The sequence below is a fragment of the Sturnira hondurensis genome, unplaced genomic scaffold (assembly GCF_014824575.4).
Source record: "Sturnira hondurensis isolate 20B ecotype Veracruz unplaced genomic scaffold, ASM1482457v3 Scaffold0004271, whole genome shotgun sequence".
Taxonomy (NCBI): Eukaryota; Metazoa; Chordata; class Mammalia; order Chiroptera; family Phyllostomidae; genus Sturnira; species Sturnira hondurensis.
In genome coordinates, this window is record NW_028076902.1 from 4,550,849 (window position 1) to 4,570,606 (window position 19,758).

Here is a 19,758-nt window from a genome sequence, read left to right on the forward strand (position 1 = left end):
GAGGAGCAAGAACTTAAAAACTTGTTTAAACAAATAATGAAGGAGAACTTTCCTAATGTGGCAAAGGAAATAGACTTTCAGGAAGTCCGGGATGCTCAGAGAGTCCCTAAGCATCTAACTACCTCCAACTAAGAAGCTGGACCCAAGGAAGCACACACCAAGGCACATCATAATTACATTACCCAAGATTAAAGATATGGAGAGAATCTTAAAAGCACCAAGAGAAAAGGAGGCAGTTACCTACAAAGGAGTTCCCATAAGACTATCAGCTGATTTCTGAAAAGGAACCTTACAGGCAAGAAGGGGCAGGAAAGAAGTATTCAAATTCATGAAAGGCAAGGACCTACATCCAAGATGACTCTATCCAGCAAACTTATTATTTAGAATGTAAGGGCAGATACAGTGCTTCCCAGGTAAGGTCAAATTAAAGGAGTTCATCATCACCCAGCCCTTATTATATGAAATGTTAAAGGGACTTATCTAAGAAAAAGATGATCAAATCTATGAACAGTAAAATGACAACAAACTTACAACTATTAAAAGCTGAACTAGCGGAAATGGGAGGGAGGCGGGGAGCATGGGGCAGGGGGCGGGCAGGATCGGGAATATAAGACAGAAAGCTGTACTTGAACAAGAATTAAATAAAAAAATTATTTAAAAACAAACAAAAAACTGAACTAAAAGACAAAAACTAAGAAAACAACTAGAACAGGAACAGAATCACATAAATAGAGATCACATGGAGGGTTATCAGTGGGGAGGAGGAGGGAGGAGATGGGGGAAAAGGTGCAGGGAGTAACAAGCATAAATGGTAGGTACAAATATGTAGGGGGGAGGTTAAGAATAGTATAAGAAATGGAGAAGCCAAAGAACTTATATGTATGACCCATGGACATGAACTAAGGGTGGGGGGAATGCTAGTGGGATGGGGAATGCAGATCAGAGGGGAATAAAGAAGAGAAAAAATTGAGACAACTGTAATAGCATATTCAATCAAATATAATTTTAAAAAATAACAACAAAATCTTTGTTCTGGCTCTTTCTCCCAAATATACCCCACTCATATGTTGGACTGTATTTTTCTCCATCTTTAGGGTCTTTACAAGACCTTAAAAATTATGAGTGTCATCAAAGTTCTATAAATAGCAACAAGTGACCCATGGCCCTAGAGCCCTATGCTGATCCTCTTTGTCTCAGGGCCAGCCTCACTCCCTGGTTTCTCAGTGTGCCTTCATTCTAGAGGGTGCTGCTCTGATGTGAATATTTCTTGCACTTCCTTCAGAGCCAGGGCTACATTTCCCACAGTGCTGTGCATGATGTCTGTGTTATTGCTGGATAAGGGTCTTCTCTGACCTTCCAGAAGAGAATTTATGTCTTCTTGCATCTTAACTTCAAAGCCTTGGACTTGCACTCCCCTCTTGCTGTTTTTCATGGACACCCCGTCTCCCTGCTCACAGTTACCTAAGTGACAGGGAGGGCTGATTTGTCATCAGGGGGTGTGACACATGCATGTTGGAGCATGCTTTAAAGATGGCAGGTCTGAATGTGCCCCCTGCAGACTCTGCTCAGCAGCTGAGTAAACTTCTTTTAGCTGTTCCTACTGTTTTAAGCTTGGAAAAAATGACAATAGAGTTTTCTTCTGACTTTAAGCCATGTAAACAGGAAAAATTGTTTCCCTTCTGAGAAATCTAAAATTCTTAACTCAGATGTTTCACTATCCTCACAAATTCAAAAGAATAAAGATAAATTGCATTTATTTGTCACATATTGTCTTTCATAATTATCTCAAGAGGCAGCATGTCATTATGGAAAACTCTGAATCCACTTTCTTTTCTCTACGTATTTGATCTTGGCCACATGACCTTAACCTCACATTTGAGTCTCAGTTTCCCCAACTATAAAATGGGGATAATGATGTTCTATCAAGCTTTCAGGATTGTTCTGAGGACTGGAGAAAGCAAAGTATATGGAAGGGTTTTATAACTTGTTTAAATGTACTTCATTTGTATCAAGAAGCTCATCTTAAATTTTGTATTTAGTTCCACTAAGTTTATCTATCCAGTAAAATATTTCAGTGAAATATTTCCAGCACCAGGAATTTGAATCTTTCCATGGCCAAAGCACACCCTTCCCTGTCATGGGCATTCCAGGCCGTTTCATGCCACTGACCCTGGGACGTCAGTTCAGATTCAGAGTGTCCTTGCAACACATGAAGGTGACCGTCCCCTAACACTGCTCTGCTGTGACATTTGGGTGATCAGGAAGAAACCCTCACTCCATCTTCCCATAACCCTTAGGGTTATGTTAGTTGAAAATCATAAAAAATATAAAAATATTCCCTGTGGAGCCCAATGGAAGGAATAGACTTAACTAGTTTGCCTCAAAGAACCTCAACAGCTGTGTGGGATGAACTTTAACATCACTCAACATACACCCACCACATTACACAGTCCAGACGAGAAAGGACTTGACACTCACCATAGACCATTCAAATGTCTTAATTAAAATTAAAAAAACTGATGATCACTTGGAAATATGATATAGCTTCTTGTTTCTCCTAATTTCATGGGAATTAACATGTGAAGATTGTCAGGCCCTAATTTTAAAAACAAAAATGAGCAAAGCACAACTTTGTCAGTGCTCATATTGATCCTGATTTTAGTATTTTCTTAATTCTTTTCCTACTGCCCCCACACTTTCTCTCTTTTTAGAGTTCATTAGCCATAAAGTAAGCAACGGTATGACTCTGTCTGTCCATCTGCCTACCTGTCTATGTATCATTTACCCCAATTCCAAAGAAGATCTGGTATAAGCATTACAGCAAGGCTTTCGTTGAAGCTGAGGGATTTCTCTGAAGGGCCGTAGCACGTATTCATTTCTCTCCAGGTCGTGTTATGCACATGACCTATATGGTGTCATGCCCACCAGAGCTGCTGCAGGTCACTGTACACAGTGCTTGGTGGTGGACCTGATCTGACTTTGAATTCTTTTGTTGTGGCAGCAAGGCAGGACCAAGTGAGAATGAGCCAGGGGGGGAGCATGCTACTCACAGCACCATCTTTTTTTTTCTTTCAGAGACTCTGACCTATTTCTGTTGGACACCCGCATAGTGTGGGCCTCAGAAGAAGGCTGGCTGGAATTTGACATCACGGCCACCAGCAATCTGTGGGTCGTGACCCCACAGCACAACATGGGGCTCCAGCTGAGTGTGGTGACTCGGGATGGTAAGTTTGCCAAAATCAAGCAAACAGTGGCTGTCATTCATTTCCTTTACAACAGTTCCGGGAGAGCAGAGGTTTACAGTCAAGTCCTGGGCTCAGGATGACTTTATTTACTGTTCCCTTGCAATTGCTATTGAAAAGCAAAACCTTTCCTGGGAAGGACTAGGACCTGGTTAGGTGGTCATGGTTCTGAGAGGAACAGGGGGAGGACAGCACTCAGAAGCAGAGGCAAGTAGATGATGGTAAGATGAAGAGAAAGGTGGGAGCACAGCCTAATCCTGACTGTTCAGTAGGTTTGTGAGTGGGCCTTTCAGCACCCCCAACCTGCAGCATCAAAGCTCAATTGATCGAGGTCCCCTCATGGGTCCTCACACTGAATATGCTCTGCCTGTGAAGTCACCTCACTGGTTGGGGTGAATATAATCAGAAAGAAAGGTTGAATAGGGAGAAAAAAGACTAGCAGAAATGGGAAAGCCTGGGCATTCCCACTCCTTGCTTTGATTCATGGACCTTTGGAAGGAGTGTTTGGGTTTTGTCCACCCAGAGGAAGCCATCAGAGATCAGAGGATGCACATCCTTGCCCCTTGCATTCATCCTTTATGACAAGACTCTGGGAGGCTGGGGAGGATCAGTTGTGCAGCTGCTGGACTAAGTTTCTGTGGAATAAAGAGGGGTGTGCTTTGGTTTGCATTCAAGGACTCAACATCAACCCCCGAGCTGCAGGCCTGGTGGGCAGAGATGGCCCTTATGACAAGCAGCCTTTCATGGTGGCCTTCTTCAAAGTGAGTGAGGTCCATGTTCGCACCACAAGGTCGGCCACTGGTCGGCGCAGACAGCAGAGTCGCAATCGCTCCACCCAGTCCCAGGATGTGTCCCGGGTGTCCAGTGCTTCAGGTAGGTCTAGTGAAGCCCATTATTCCTTGTTGGTTCTCAGGCCTCAGTGAGGATGAAGGACATGTGGATAGTTTCATATGCTGCGCAGCTTCTGCGTGGCAGATACAAAGGCCTGCAGCTGCCTCATTATTGTCACCCATGACCTGGATGAGTTCCTAGGGCCATCTTATTACCCAAAGATGGAGTCTGCAGGCTGCAGACATCCTCAGTGTCTCTTTTTCCAGAAAAGCACCCTTCTATTTGGTAAGAGTCCTCCAACTCTTTTTTCACCACCATAAAGATCCTGAGAGGATCTAGTCTTCTAGTTTCATTAGGCCTGGGAGGTTGTGGTACAGAAATAAAATTCATATACTTGTATTAGATGGACTTGCATTTTTCAGTGCCCTTAGCTGGCAGTGGTGGAAAGTCAGTTCAAACAGCCCTGTATGACAGCTCTGGTTGGGTCATTTAACTTGGAAGTTTAGGGGTTCTAGCTTTAGACATGGCTGCCTCCATGGGCTGAGATGATATGAGAAACCTCTCTCTTTTTCTATTTTCCTTTGTTGGCGGGCACTCTCAGAAAGACTATCTCCATGCAGAGGTAAGGAAGGCGATCAAGAGTTCCAGAAGCTTCTTTTTCACAGAAGCTTCAGTAGAAAGCCAGGCTGGGGCTATGTGCCCATTCCTGAAGTGAGGTAATGGCATCAACCCATCCTGCCCTGAACAGGGAGGTTCAAAGGGCAAGAGAGAGGGAACAGCTCCCACTGCTTGAGTGTCAGTTCACAGGTTCTTCAGAAATGTTCCCTCCCGTGGGAATGGATGTGCACCTCGTAGAGCTAGTAACTATGCAATTCCAACCCAGATGCATCTTACTCTAAAGCTGGTGCTTGCACGTTCTGGACTTTGTTTGGCTGTTTAATAGTCTGGGAATCTAGCATGAAGTTGAAGATTTGATGTGGGATTTTCAGTCAAAGAACTTGCTTCTTTTGTTACTACTCTGTGACTTTGAACCAACCTAATCCATTTCAGCTTCATTCACTCATCTACACAGTGGTTAATACTTGGTAGATTTGCTAAGATTAAATGAGAAACATTTGATCTGGCTCATAATAGCACTCAAAGATGAGTTGCTTCCAATCGGAGGAAGTAGGTTTGTCAGGGCATATGTTAGGGTCCTTGGAAAGCAGTGAAATACTTTCAGAAGACGCATTCATTCTTCCAGGTGACTGTTTAAATATGACTGTCATCTTCAGTGGCTGAAAAGAGTTCATGCAACTCCTCAAAGTCCCCAGTTTTTCTTTGGGAAGAAGTGTCTTCAGTTTACATTCTGACTTAGTAAGACACTTCTTTTACCAGTAACTTGGATGTGGAACATGAGGATCTACCACCCAGTGTGATGTGACATTTTGCTTCTTGTCATCCTGGTGTTTCTTGGATGCATCACACAGCATGAGTGTTCCTGTGTTTACCACTGGAAACAGTCAGAGTTGGGGTTTAAAAGAAAAGAAGAAATGGTTGCTTTCCTTTATTCGCTTTAGAAGAAGCCTGCTGAACAGAGTTAATAATCTCAGAGCACTTCTTGGGCGTGAGGTGGGGCAGTTCTGCCAGTGGTGGGCTTCACCTCCCTAGTGAACTGTGGTCAGTTTGGTACTGGGTCCTCTGACCACAGACATGAAGACAGCTCTTGAAATGTTGATTGCTTTTAAAATTAAAATTTCACTTGATTTATTTAACATCTCCTCCCCTCCCTAATACACACAGGAATTTTTTAATTGAGAAAACATGTTGACTCTGATTTGGGTTTTAGCAATGTCATCCAATTATTTTTTTGAAGTTAAACTCTTTTATTATTTGATGAGTTTAAATTAAATAAAAAACTGTACTTGAACAACAATTAAAATTAAAAAATAAATTAATTAAATATGAATATCAAAGTTTATCTATTTCACAATAAGCTGTAAGTGTATCTGTTTTTACTTGGTCTTCCCACCGCCCACCTCCCAACCCAGTACTTTCCAATTCGCTTTGCTCCTTTCGGCAGTACGAAGGCAAGAGTTCATCACAAATACCTCTGCCCTCAGATGTGTAACGGCCCAGACCCACAAGAAAGTGTTACTACAGAGGATCCTCCTTGCCTCTCACTATCTTCAAAGACCCTCTCAAGCTTCTCTGAGGAATTGCTCTTGTGAGGCCCACTGAAGTGCTGCATTACATATTTGGCTCTTTCTTCCTTATTTGTCCGTGCCGTTAATGGGAGTGGACCTGCAGAGGAGGAGATTGCTCTTGGAGAAGGATTACAGAAAGATGGCCTGCCGTCCTGAGAAATGGGCTGTCCAGCGTGTGCTTTCCTTCCAGGCTGCGGTGGAGCCAGGTGTTCCTGGGCATTCATGAACTGGACAGATGCTCCAGAGACGAAAAGTTGCAGCCTCTGGGGTGACTCCACGCAGGCCTCGCCCCTTGTAAATCTTTCAGAAGGTTGAAGGAAGAGATTGCTTTTCCTCTGCTGCCCCCCTTCTTCCACAGTGTGCTCCCAGGGAATTAATATCTCTCCACTGAAACAACTGCCACCAGAAGAGGCCTACTCGAGAGTGCTCTGCATCTGGGTGAAGAAGTTAACAAAATTCATCAAAGTACCTGTCATCAGGGGAAGCATGGCCAGGGAATATGTAGTTATTTTTGGAATTGAGCTGCAGATGCTTGAGACAGCAAGACCAGTCCACAACAAGGGAAAGACCAAGAGCCCCATCCATGTCCTCCCTGTCGCCCACCAAAATCTGCTCTCACATCTGTCCTTGGCCTTTAAGCTGGACTTTCCAAACACGTGCACCAAACAGTGGGTGTGGGCTGAAGGCCCCCTGCATGGTTTTCACCTGCCCTTGCTTCTCTGCAGCTGTCTGCTCCGAATGAGTGATGGATGTTGGCTGTGTCGCACTTCTCCGGTGGGCTTGAATATCATCTGGACAGTATCATCTATCATTTTTGCACATGTTTTATGAGTCCAGGTCCAAGACATGCTGTGCAGCCCACTGGGGATTCCAGTCAATCTTGCAATTTCTTTTTCAGTTTCCAAGTCTACCAGCCTATGGGTCTTGGGTGCCCTCGCATTCCTTGGCTCTCATTTAGTAGTCTCTTCTACTTGCTTTTGTATACCATCTTTTATGGTATGTTTCTCTTGGGGTTCATTCTTTTGTCTTCTGGGGGACTGTGACACCACCTGGCCCATCCATTATGAGGGCTGTGAAGAAATGGCCTTGAGGCATTGTCCCGTGTGGGGATCCTAGATACTGATATAGCTAATTTTCCAGGATTTTGCCAAGACATCTTTGGGGAGGGCATAGTTAATGCGACTTCAACTCAGCTGGTGAGTGTGAGGTTTTTGCCATGTTAACCCACTGGTTGCCAACAGTGTGACTTAGACTCGGTCTTTTTTTTGGCAGATGGTGTTTTGGAAACATTTTCTGCCACTTTTAACAATTCATGTAGAATTGGATGAGATGACCTTTAGGTCTTGAAATTTAGTCCTTGATGTTTATGTTGCCACCACCCAGCTCTGCCAGCCATCTGTGAGCAGTCGACTTCTCAAAGCCCTGTCTGTCCTTTGGAGTGAGTCCTTCAAATGCTACCTGTTAGTACTTCCTGCAGTCAGTTCTCTTTTCAGCACAGTCCAACATGTGTCTTTAAGAATCTGGGGGGGACTGTGGATCTGGTGCATTTAGATATACTTTTTGACGTTGTTGACCGTTCATATCTTCTATTCCTTGAACTTCTCAGTTGAGACATTCAGTATGTTTCCAGATAGTAAAGGTAACCACAATTCATTGCTTGCAAACCTGTGGTTTGGATATTTTATTATGACTATGAAATCTTTTGCTTTAGATTTCATGGGACTCCAGTCCACAGGCTAAGAGGTATCATTCTTACAGATCAATGTTCCTGGCAGGTGTCCCCACTGCTTCCATGGGATGGTGGGCCACAGCTTTGGGAAACGGACTGTGTGCAGTTCTTCAAAGGGGTGGGGAGTTAAAATTTGCCATTTTGACCTTAAATTAAAATTTTATGTCCCACAGCTTGGCTTCTAGGTGTCTCAGTCAAGAAGTAGAGGTTAGTTCAGATCTTTCTAAATGAAATAAAATCTTAATTTCCACCTCTATGGAGGACAGGTATGGCATTAGTGATTTGAAAGTTAGAATCATTTCAGGTGCCACATTTATAATACTTGACTCTCGTTTTCCACTAAGTGTCTTTACGATAATAGTTACCAAGGGTGAGCCCGACTGGAAAGTTACCTCCTGTCCGATCCCTGGTCCATCCTTGTGAAGGTGGTAATGGTAACAGTGCTAAAAGGCAGTAATTATAACAAGGTATGAAGAGGCACTGCTGAGTAACTCAGCAATTGCCACCAGCTCCCGCAGGGGTCCTGGGCCTGGGAGGCTCAGTCTTGGGACTGATGGGGAGCAGAGGTGCTGGGAGCACAGGGGGTCTTAAAGCCTAATGTTCAAGGGAAGCATTTGTCTGTTTTCAAGACATTTAGCTCCAAGCCCTGGCTGGTGTAGCTCAGTGGATTGAGCACAGGCCTGTGAAGCAAAGGATCGCTGATTCGATTCCCAGTCAGGGCCCATGTTTGGGTTGCAGGCCAGTTCCCAGCAGGGGACCCACGAGAGGCAACCATACATTGATGTTTCTCTCCCATTCTTTCTCCTTCCCTTCCCCTCTTTCTAAAAATAAATTTTAAAAAAATATTTTTTAAAAAAAGATCTTTAGCTCCACTTTCTTATAGAATCAAGGCCAAGCCTGAGAAAAGGCCGAAGTCCCACCAAATTAAGTGGAATCTTATGAGATCTTGAAATCCTGGAGCAACAGTGGGATAAGAGATTTCTCTTGCCTCTTGTGCTAACTGTACAGATTGTAAACAAAACCTACACTCTGAAAATCAGTCTGTTGTCCCCTCCTATACCTTATGAGAAGATTTTTGACGCTAGAAATCAAGATCCCCGCGTGGTCCCTGAGGCCTGTAGTGCCCGCGGCACCGGAGCGGGGCATCTTGCAGCCTGCTTTCGATGGCTGTGCTGATTCCGTGGAGTGCATGGCAGCCAGGTACTTGCTTTGGATAAGATGGCTGATAAGGCCCAGGGATACGGAGAGAGCAGCCAGGCCACTGAAGACAGAGGTGCTCTTTTAACAGCTTCGTGTTATCCTTCCCTTGTCATTCTAGGAGAGAAGGGAAATAAGAGTAGTGAATGGCTCACTCTAAAAGACAGTTTTCTCTGGGAAAACTTAGTAGCCTTAGCTCAGAAGTGCCAGGAGATACACCATGCCACTCGGTCCCCAGCTCCTGCTGTGCCAGCATTTTCCAGGCTGAGTGTGCGTCCTGCTGAGCAGGGACACCAGCCTGCAGCTGGTCTGGCCTGCAGAGGTCAGCTCACCAGGCTGAGGAGCCCTTATGCAGAGGCCCCAGCATGAGGGGTGCCCCCTGGCTGCTCCTGTCTCTTGATCCTTCTCATTTGGTTTTGGGTGAGTTGCCCTGACTTGGTTTTCTGCCTTTTCTCTTCTCTATGCCTTCCTTGTTGTTTCTCCCTCCTCCTCCTCTGTTGGGGTTGGAAAGGAAAGTGGGCAGGCAACCCAGACCCCTGGGACCTGAGCTGGCTTGGGCCGCTGTGACTCAGGTGCCCAGGGGGTCCCTGGGGCTCCCAGGTTTTAGTTGTGCAACCCCACCTCTCCCACGATAGTGCCCCTGAAGTTGACCGTGCAGCCTCCCTAAATGCACGCCACCTGCCCTGCAGGTCTGGGTCATTGCAGTGCCCTTCCTTTCACATCCATGGCCCAGTCTCCTGAGACTCTCCTGGCCTTCCACTGCACTTAATGATGCAGCTTCAGAAATAAGCCAGCAGTGAGAGCCTGGCTCTCTTAGCACACAGCTCCTCTGCATGTTGATGTAAGCATAGCTTTTCAGGGGGACCAGATACAAGGGATGCTGGGTGAAATTAACCCAGATGCCCTCCTTAGGGCTGCAGGAGGTGATGCTCAGATTTGGGGCAGAGCAAACATACAGTGTGCATGGCCACTCCCTGCAGACAGGGAAGCTGGGAGGCCAGCATATCTCCCCAGCATCTGAATGAGAGAAATGCTCCCCTGCGGTGTTCTGCTTGCCATGAGCTGAGCGGGGCTCATGGGGTGGTTTGCATTCTCACATGGGCCCAACCAGAGCCCCCATCAGGTTTTTTTTTTGTAGGTGATACACCCCTCAGCCCTCACAGGGACGACCGAACAGAAGGTTAGAGAGCAGCAGCTGTCAGCAGTGGGAGTGGGTATCAGACCATGGCCCTGAAGCTGAGAAGAAAGCTCCCAGCCAGCACCAAGAAAGCAGACTGTAGTTCAGCCCAGCCTGTGTGGAATGTAGAAATGAAACAGAAGGGGGACCAGGTGGCGTAGTGGGGACAGGAAGATGGGAATGAGGATGAACACAGGGATTACTGAAGAGCTCTGTGTGGTAGAGCTGTAGCATTGGCCCCGGGTGGCCCACCCAGATTTGACTGAGCCCCCCACTCCACCCTCCAAGCAGGACTCTCAGTTGTGGGAATTCAGTTGTACCTGAAGTTTAAGGACAAGATCCCTGATCACTATACTCTCCTGCTATCAGCTGGACTTCGGGAAAACGTATCTTCCTCCAGTTCATGTTGCAGCAGCCTCCCAGCACCTCCTAGGTGTTCCTAGCTCCCAGGTAACCCAGAATCACAAATAATGAAAACATACCTGAGGCTTGGGAACATGAGGTGACAGCCACTGATGGAGCAGGTGCTTCATGCAAAGATGAACAATTGACTGGATTACCCCAAGCCGTCTTGTCACCAGCCATGGTGCAAAATGTAGGATACCAGTTACCAGTTTGACCATTAGCAATGGACATGATACTCTGGTGTGTTTCTGTACCACTGGTGTAGTCATTTGGAAGGCCTGGATGAGATGCAAACTTCCCTTGGCAAAGTACTGGAAGAATAAAGACTTAATAAGACACACCGTGGGCACTGCAGCCTGGCCCTCTGCCCCAACTCCCTTCTACTTGACCTTCTTTCTGAGAAGACCTGTGCCTGTCTGCGAGGCAGTCACTGTAGCTTTCCCATGACAGAGCACACATGTGCTGCTGACAGATTGGATCTTCACGAAGGGGCCCCCAGGCAGGTCTGCCTTGGAACTGTGAAGTTTCTCCCCTTCTCCCCGGGTGGAGCCTCTGAAACTCCCTCTGGGATGGTCTGTACCTGTCTCACACGGTGAGATGAAACCAATAGAAATTTCCATTTGAAACCCCTGTTTAAATGTCTGTGGTATTCATTTGGAGATGAGAGGGAGGACTGGGGCTTTTTAAGCCAATCACATCTGCAGCTCTCCCTACTGAAGCAGTTGATGAAAGTGAACTAGTGAAGCAGCGCCACTAAGGGTTATCAGTCCGCTTCTGAGAGCTGGGAGCTTGAGAGTCTGCTGGGGAGCTGGCTTCCTCCTGTTCAGGAGCACCGGCTGCCTGCTTCTGGTTATGGAGAATAGCGTCCTCGGCAGGAAGGAGGTCATGACTGTTATATTTTGTTGCCTAATCACTTAACAGTTTTTGCCCAAACCAAACCCACCTATGGCTGGGTCCTACCTGTCCAGGTTACTCGAGATGACGGTCTTCCGCCTGGTCTGGATGGGCCAGAATCTCATGGGGTTACTGGCGCTTGCCCTGCCCTCCACTCTTAGGCCAAAGAATCACATGGAATGATTTGAGAACCAGATTTCACTTATTATATTCAACACTAGAAAAGCCAGATACCTTGAAAATTTCTCCTGGAACCAAGACCGGCCTTCCCCATAGCCATGTGCCAGGGAAGTGCAAGGAGAGCTGGTGTCTGAAGACAGACTGTGTGGGGATGGGGTGATGCCACCACTTACATGTGAGCCTCTCACCTAGAGAGCTGTGCCTGTATCAAGGGCTAGCGTCCACAGGCTCGCCTGGGCAGCAGAGGACTTGTTCCTGACCATCTGACTTGCAGGTCTGGAAGGAGGCTCAAGCTCCCTGATGGTTCTCATGATTCAGAAACAGGCAGCCCGTGAGTCGGACCAAGGACTGCTGCCCCTGGAGGTGGTTTTGCCAGCCTGGTGCACTGCTCTGGTCTGTTAGTTTGTTTGCATCTCCTCAGCTCTATGGCTTCTTTTCTCTGCCCTCGCCTCCACTGGGGAACCATTTGGACAAAGCTGTGTTGCCTTCCTTTATCCCACGGGAGTGGCTGTGTGCCTGTTAAATTTTAACTACATAAATATTCACTGGCTCCACCCAGATCATTCATCTAACCAAATATCAAGGGGAGGTGGGCCTGAGGGAGGAGAGAATGCTTTTCTGCAATCTGGGAATCCCTCAAAACAAAATGAAACAATGTGTGGCAGTGTAATTCTACTGCCAACCTCAGGATAGGATCCTGTCCCCTGAGCAGCAGACATTAAGTGTCTTGAGGAGCATTGACTTTCACAAATATTTATACATTCTTTACCAGCATTTAACATGGAGTTATAAGGAAACTGAAGTGTGCTCTGGAAGTGTCTGTAAGAAGAAAAACAAGAAAGCCAAATTCCTCCCTTCCTCTCTCTGGCCACAGTTTTTACTTAACAACAAAAATGCTGATATGTAGCTCTATAAGAAATAGCTGTTTTTGCCCAGAAAGTTCTCTTCATTGAGTGTCGAGAGGGTCAAATTAGCAGTAGGTTTTGACAAGAACTGTGCTGAAGGCAGAAGTGAAGTTCTTCACTGTGTCATCTTGATCCCATCCAGCAGAAGAAACTGGAAATCCAGACATGCAGAAGTTGTCTCAGTCTTCGTTCTGACACCTCTAGGTGACCTGCAATCCAATTCAGTCCTAACACTAACCACCTGGAGTTAACACAGACACCGTGAGTTCAAGGGCGAGGTCCCCAGCAAGACTGTTTTCACTTTGGATGCCAGCTGCAGATGGGGTCCCCAGTCCACCAGTTATGTCTGACTTTGCTACACACTGAGGGGTTCCCATGACCCCCTTTAGGTTTGATAATTCACTAGGGCAACTCATAGAACTCACTGAAGCACTATACTTAGGATCACAGTTTTATTGTAAAGGATGCAGAGGAGAAAGTACCACATGCAGAGATACACAAGGCAAGCTCTGCGGGGGTGGGAGTGTGAGGCCAGGGGTGGACAGGGAGTTTCCAGGCCCTTTCCTCATGGAATCCGGGCAGTTCGCTCTCCCAATGTGTTTGCCAACTCCAAAGTTACACAAAACCTCAGTATCCAGGGTTTGCATACAGGTCTCATTACTGTACATGGTTGATTAAATCATTGGCCACATGATTGAACTCAATCTCCCCTCACGGTAGCCAGGCTGGCCCAAAATTCCAACTCTCTAATCATGTGGTTGGTCTTTCTGGTGACCAGCCCCCAACCTGAAGCTATCAGGGCCCCACCACATGTCAGAATTATCAATTAGGAAATTTCATGGTTTTTGTAGTTTTGTGCCAGGACCCAGGAAAAAGACTGGATATATTCTTTATTTTATTACACTGCCCACGTTCACTGACCTGGGAGGAAACACATCCCAGAAATCTGTCTTTCACGTTGCCAACAATTCCCAGTTTGATTTTGGTGAGATCTTGGTCTCCAGCACAGAGAAGGCCTTTTAAAGGAAGTTCATTTTAGGGGACAGAGCCCCAACGTGGTTGGAAATGGAACATTCCAGACTGAAACTATAAGCAGGGGGATCATATAACTTATATAACCTAGGACACCTTCAGGGGAAGGGGAACCAGGGCCTTGGTGTCTTCAGAAGCCTGGCCCTTGTGTGCAGCTGTCAGGAGAGGAGGGAGCAGGTGGAGTGCTGCAGGTGAGCTTGGGAGGCTGGGCCTGGGAGGGGCCCACCTCCCCTCTCCCCGAGTTCACGGGCAGAACTCGGCACGTGGCCTGAATGCAGTGCGGAATGTCAGATAGCTGTGTGCTTTGGGGTAGACAGAGGATGTGGATTCTCGATAAACACATAGCAGCCTCCATCACACTGCTCCTGGACTATACCAAGCAGGCTACTTCCTTAAGGTCTTCATGTTCGTTATTCTTCCCTCAGATAGACTCCTGTCTCACTCCCAAAGTTCCTTCAGGTCTCTGCTTAGAAGACACTTCAACAGAAAGATGGGCTCACCAACCCTGTAGGAGAGAATGAGCCCACTGTGCCCTGTGCTCCCTATTCTCTAACCACAAATAATAATTTAGCTAGTCAGGGCTCTTGATTACACAGAATAGAAACAAACTCTAACTTACTTAAAGTGAAAAATAATTTAAATATATCAACCCAACCCATGAGGCTGGAAAGCAAACCTCAGAATCAGATTCTAGCTTGAACCTGCTCATGGGGACAGTGGAGTTTGAATGCTGCCGCGGGGCCATCACCCTGGACGCCTGCTGCCGTGCCAGCCGTTCTCAGCTTTCCCTTGAGCCACTCAGAAGTGGGTGCATTGGATGGGCTTTAATGAGGTCAGGAGCCTGTACTCTGCCAGGGGGCATTGACAGTAGCTATCCGCTGTGGGAAATGGGACCTTGGTTCCCACGGATCTAGGAATTCCCCCGAATGAGGAGTTTCCTGGACGCTGTGTAGGTGAAACAATCGATGTCTGCTGCAGCTGTGTATGGAATCATAGGTTGATGGCATAGTTTTTGATTTTTTTAATGTTCTGTATTTCTGTTGAGAAATTTGCTATTCGTCTACTTTGTGTTCTTTTGTAGGTGATTTTCTGTTCATCTCAGGTTTGCTTGTAAGAATTGTCTATATGTGTTGATATACTACAGTTTCATTCGATGTGGCTAGACAGGAGTTTATTTACTCTGTTCAGGACTCATTATGCCTTCTCAATTTGAAGAAACTTGCCTTTCTTCAGTTCTGGAAAATTCACATTTATGTCTCCAACTATTATTCTCCCCATTAGTTTCTTCAGAGATTCCTGTCAGAAATAACATTGGAGCCTTTACTCTGTATTCCATGTCTCTTTACAGATAGCCATATTTTTTGTCCATTTGACCCTGGGCTATATTGCTGGAAGTTTCTTCTATATTGTTCAGTTATTTTTAAAAAATTTTAAAAATATATTTTATTGAGTATGCTATTACAGTTGTGCCATTTTCCCCCTTCACAACCCTCCACCCTACACACCTTCTTCCCCCCTTTAGTTCATGTCCATGTGTCATACTTATAAGTTCTTGACTTCTACATTTCCCATACTATTCTTACCTCCCCCCTGTCTATTTTCTACCTAACATCTATGCTACCTATTCTCTGTACCTTTTACCTCTTTCTCCCCCTCCCACTCCCCTGTTGATAACCCCCCATGTGTTCTCCATTTCTGTGATTCTGTTCCTGTTCTAGTTGTTTGCTTAATTTGTTTTTGGTGTGGTTGTTAATAACTGTGAGTTTGCTGTCATTTTACTATACATGTTTTTTATCTTCTTTTTCCTAGATAAGTTCCTTTACCATTTCATATAGTAAGGGCTTGGTGATGATGAACTCCTTGAACTTGACCTTATCTGAGAAGCACTTTATCTGCCCTTCCATTCTAAATGAAAGCTTTGCTGGATAGAGCAGTCTTGGATGTAGGTCTTTGGATTTCATGACTTGGAATACTTCCTTACAGACCCTTCTTGCCTGTAAGGTCTCTTGAGAAATCTGCTGACAGTCTGGTGGGAACTCCTTTGTAGGGACCTCTCTCCTTTTGTCTTGCTGCTTTTAAGATTCTCTCCTTATCTTAAATCTTGGGTAATGTAATTATGATGTTTCTTGGTGTGTTCCTTCTTGGGTCCAGCTTCTTTGGGACTCTCTGAGCTTCCTGGACTTCCTGGCAGTCTATTTTCTTTGCCAGATTGGGGAAGTTCTCCTTCATTATTTGTTCAAATAAGCTTTCCACTTGTTGCTCTTCCTCTTCTCCTTCTGGTACCCCTACAATTTGAGTGTTGGAATGTTTAAAGTTGTCCTGGAGGTTCCTAAGCCTCTCCTTTTTTTTTTTTTTTGAGTTTTTGCTTCATCATTCTTTGCTGATTGGATGTTTCTTTCTTCCTTCTTGTCCACTCCATTGCTTTGAGTCCCCATTTCCTTCCCATCACTGTTGGTTCCCTGTACATTTTCCTTTATTTCACCTAGGGTAGCCTTCATTTTTTCATCTAATTTGCAACCAAATTCAACCAATTCTGTGAGCATCCTGATCACCAGTGCTTTGAACTGTGCATCTGATAGGTTGGCTACCTTTTCATCACTTAGTTGTATTTTTTCTGGAGCTTTGATGTGTTCTTTCATTTGGGCCATTTCTGTTTTTAGTCTTGATGTGCCTGTTACATAGTGAGGGGTGGAGCTTTAGGTGCTCACCAGGGCAGGGCAACTTAGTGGCTGGGTTGTAACACTGTATGTGGGGGAAGGGTCAGAGAGGGAACAGTGGTGCTTGCTTCCCTCTCAGCTGGCTTTCAGTCACTTCCCCGGCTTTCTGCAGGCAAATTGGGCCTTTCTGGTGCTGATTCCCATGGGGGTGGGTTTGTGTACATCCTGGGACCCTGTGGGTCCCTCCAATGAACTCTCCTGTGGGATTGGAGTTTCTCCCAGCACCTCAACCCCCACAGGCGTTTTCAATCAGCATTTTGAGGCTTTATTTCCCTATGCTGGGATCCTGAGTGGCATGGTCTGTCGTGCTCCCCAGTTTCTCCTGGTTTATCTGTGCATCAATGTGGGGCCGCCCGGCCACCAGCCACCTTGTGCGCCAAGCCCCTCCACAATCCGCTGCCTCGTTGGGTCTGCCAGCTGCTGCTTTGTGCACCTGGGGTCCGCCAACTGCCGCTTTGGGTGCCCAGGGTCTACCAGCCGCCCTGCCTTGAGTCCTCTCCACCCAGCTCCGCAACTCTGCTCCTCCTACCTGTCTGGAGGAGTGTGTCTTCTTTAACTCCTTGGCTGTTGGACTTCCATACAGTTTAATTTTCTGTCAGTACAGGTTGTTTTTGTGTTTTTAAATTGTTGTCCTTATTTTGGTTGTGTGAGGAGGTACAGTGTGTCTACCTACGCCTTCATCTTGGCTGGAAGACTTCTTAAAAGATTTTTAAATTTTATTTATTTTCTAGAGAGAGGGCAAGGGAGGGTGAAAAATATCAATGTGTAGTTGCCTCTTGTGTGCCCCATGCTGGGGTCCTGACCCACAACCCATGCATGTGCCCCGACTGGGAATCGAACCAGTGACCCTTTGGTTCATAGGTCAGTGCTCAATCCACTAAGCCACTCTAGCCAAGGCTATTATTCAGTTCTTTAATTCTCTCTTCAGTTGTATCTAACCTGATGTTTAACCCACCCATTTTGTTGTTATTTTCAATTATTATGGTTTTTATAAAGTTTTATTTGGTTTTGTTTCTAAATCACCCATTCTTTATGTTCTTTGTCCACATTGTTCTTGCTTTAGGGTTCTATTTCTTATTTTATCTTTCATTATATATTATTTTTTGTAACCCCATTCAGAGACTACTCTTGTCTGTAGTCCCCGTGGTCCTATATTTTCTCTGTCTGACACTACAAATCTTCTCTCAGGATACTTCTTTCTTTGTGTGGTTGGTTCTTTTTGTTGAAGGATTATTTTCAACAGGAGGGATTTGTCTTGTTTTGTGGTATTGGTGGGTACCCGTTTGTTTTTGCTGAGAGGGTCTGTGGTATGCTGCCTTGTGAAAATGTCCCTGCGGTGTGGTTTTGCATTCACTTCTTACCAGATCCTTTAAATTATAGCAAGGGGGTCTCTGTGATGTTGAAGAAAGCAGGTGGGGAGAATGCATATAAGTTTAGAATTAGACAGCACCTCAGAAAAGTAGCCTCTCTCCTCCAGGATAGGTCGCGGAGCTGAGCAGGTACCGCCTGTCTCCTTCCCTTACAAAATGGAGAGAGCTGTGTGTTGGGCCCTGCCTCAGGGCCAGGGGTCCAGGAGTGCAAGAAACAGAAGACCCAGCTCAAATAGGCTGTAAGCAGCAGTCAGGCCCCTTACTGGCTCATGTGACTAAAAAGGACAGAGGTCCCATGCAAATGGACTTAGGCTCTCACAACCATCAAAATCCATTTTAGATTAAGAACCTTTCTCCAAATGCTTCTTACCTCGCATCTCTCTCCCCTGTCTAGGACTCTAGAGCACCACTAGCATCAGATCAATGCTTTAGAATCCCAATGCTTTAGAATCTCAGAACCTTTCACTCCCTGACTCAGAAACCTACAAAGGCTCATTTAATGCCTGTGGTAGAAAGTCCAAATAATTTTGGTTAGTGCTCTCCGCCAATCAAGATAAAGTTTCTCCAGCTCTATATCCACTGACTCCTCTTCATATCCTTAAATGCATTTGCACAGAATTGCTCTCTTTTCCTCCTGCTCCCCCCCCTGAACTCGCAGTGGGACTTCCCTCTGGCCTTTCCTGTAGCATTCATATTGTTTTGTATTTGAGTTAAGTGAGTACATGTCTCACATGACCCTTCTGATTCCCTAAGTTCCCGGAGGATGGAAGCATTCTCTAACTTATCTTCCTTTTTTACTGTGGTGCCTAGCAGAAGGCATGTCACACAAGAGCAGCTCCCTTTGGCCTAAACAAACCAGGGCACTGCCAGAGCCCTCTTGCCAGTGATTAGGTTAAGCCAGGCCAGTGGCTCCTGAATCGCACACAGCAGTATATGCAGTTCGGCAGATTCTCACGGGGCACTGCTGGCTTAGGAGTTGTTGCTTAAGTGCAGGGCACAGGGCTCACCCCGGGCAGTGAGACTGGAGGACAGTGCAGGGGAGACCGGCCCCTGCTGTGCAGTCTCCCTCAATCCCTCACTCCTGGGCCTCCCACTCAGAGCCCACTCCATTATTCTTCCTCCAGGACACTTTCCTGGCCCACCAGCTATCTTTAAGGCCCCTGTGCAGCTTCAACACTGTCCCTGCCCAAGATAATAAACTTTTACTGTAATATGATGTCCTCCAAGTCAGGAGCCTGGAGTGTTTTGGGCACATCTCCTCCGTGGAGCTTGCACGTAAGAGAGGCCCACAAGAAACATCTGTTGCTTAAGGGAGTCCATTCAAGTCCATATTATGTATCATTTGCAAGTGGGCCCGGCACTAAGCCCACAGTAGACAAGACAGAGAGTATGAACCCCCCAAGCAATCAGGAACCTGACGGAGCTGTTTGGTGACTTTGTGTCTAGCGGGGGCCTGGTTCGCTGCTCTCCTGAGTCTAGTGAAGTACCTGGTGAGGGAATGAATGAGTTAATGGGTGCGTCTTTTGATCTCCTCCAACAGATTATAACAGCAGTGAATTAAAAACAGCGTGCAGGAAGCATGAGCTTTATGTGAGCTTCCAAGACCTGGGATGGCAGGTGAGTTCTCAGAACAACAGGAGAGACAAAGTTCCTCTCTCAGCAGTCTCTTCTCACCTTCATGGCAGAAGCCATCATCAATGACCTTAAGCCTTATGAGTGAGATGGTGTATCCCATGAAGGAACGTGGGGGCCCTTCCAAATGCCCAGGCTCTCGGCATGAGGTGGGGGAAGGCTTGGCCTACGGGTGCACGTGGCCCTTCCTGGCACCTTTCCAGGAAGCCCAGGGTTCCCCAGCTGTGTGTACCACAGAATTGACAGTCACCTTTCCCAATA

At 46.2% G+C, this 19,758-nt stretch overlaps 1 protein-coding gene across 1 annotated transcript in view; it reads left to right on the forward strand.

Annotated features, from left to right (window-relative positions):
• Positions 1 to 19,758, forward strand: part of BMP6 (bone morphogenetic protein 6) — a 181,952-nt gene that overhangs the window by 160,082 nt on the left and 2,112 nt on the right. The window contains exons 3-5 of the mRNA XM_037045380.1: positions 3,076 to 3,224; positions 3,918 to 4,115; positions 19,406 to 19,482. Coding sequence (XP_036901275.1) covers positions 3,076 to 3,224; positions 3,918 to 4,115; positions 19,406 to 19,482 — 424 coding nt within the window. The remainder of the gene's footprint in view (positions 1 to 3,075; positions 3,225 to 3,917; positions 4,116 to 19,405; positions 19,483 to 19,758) is intronic.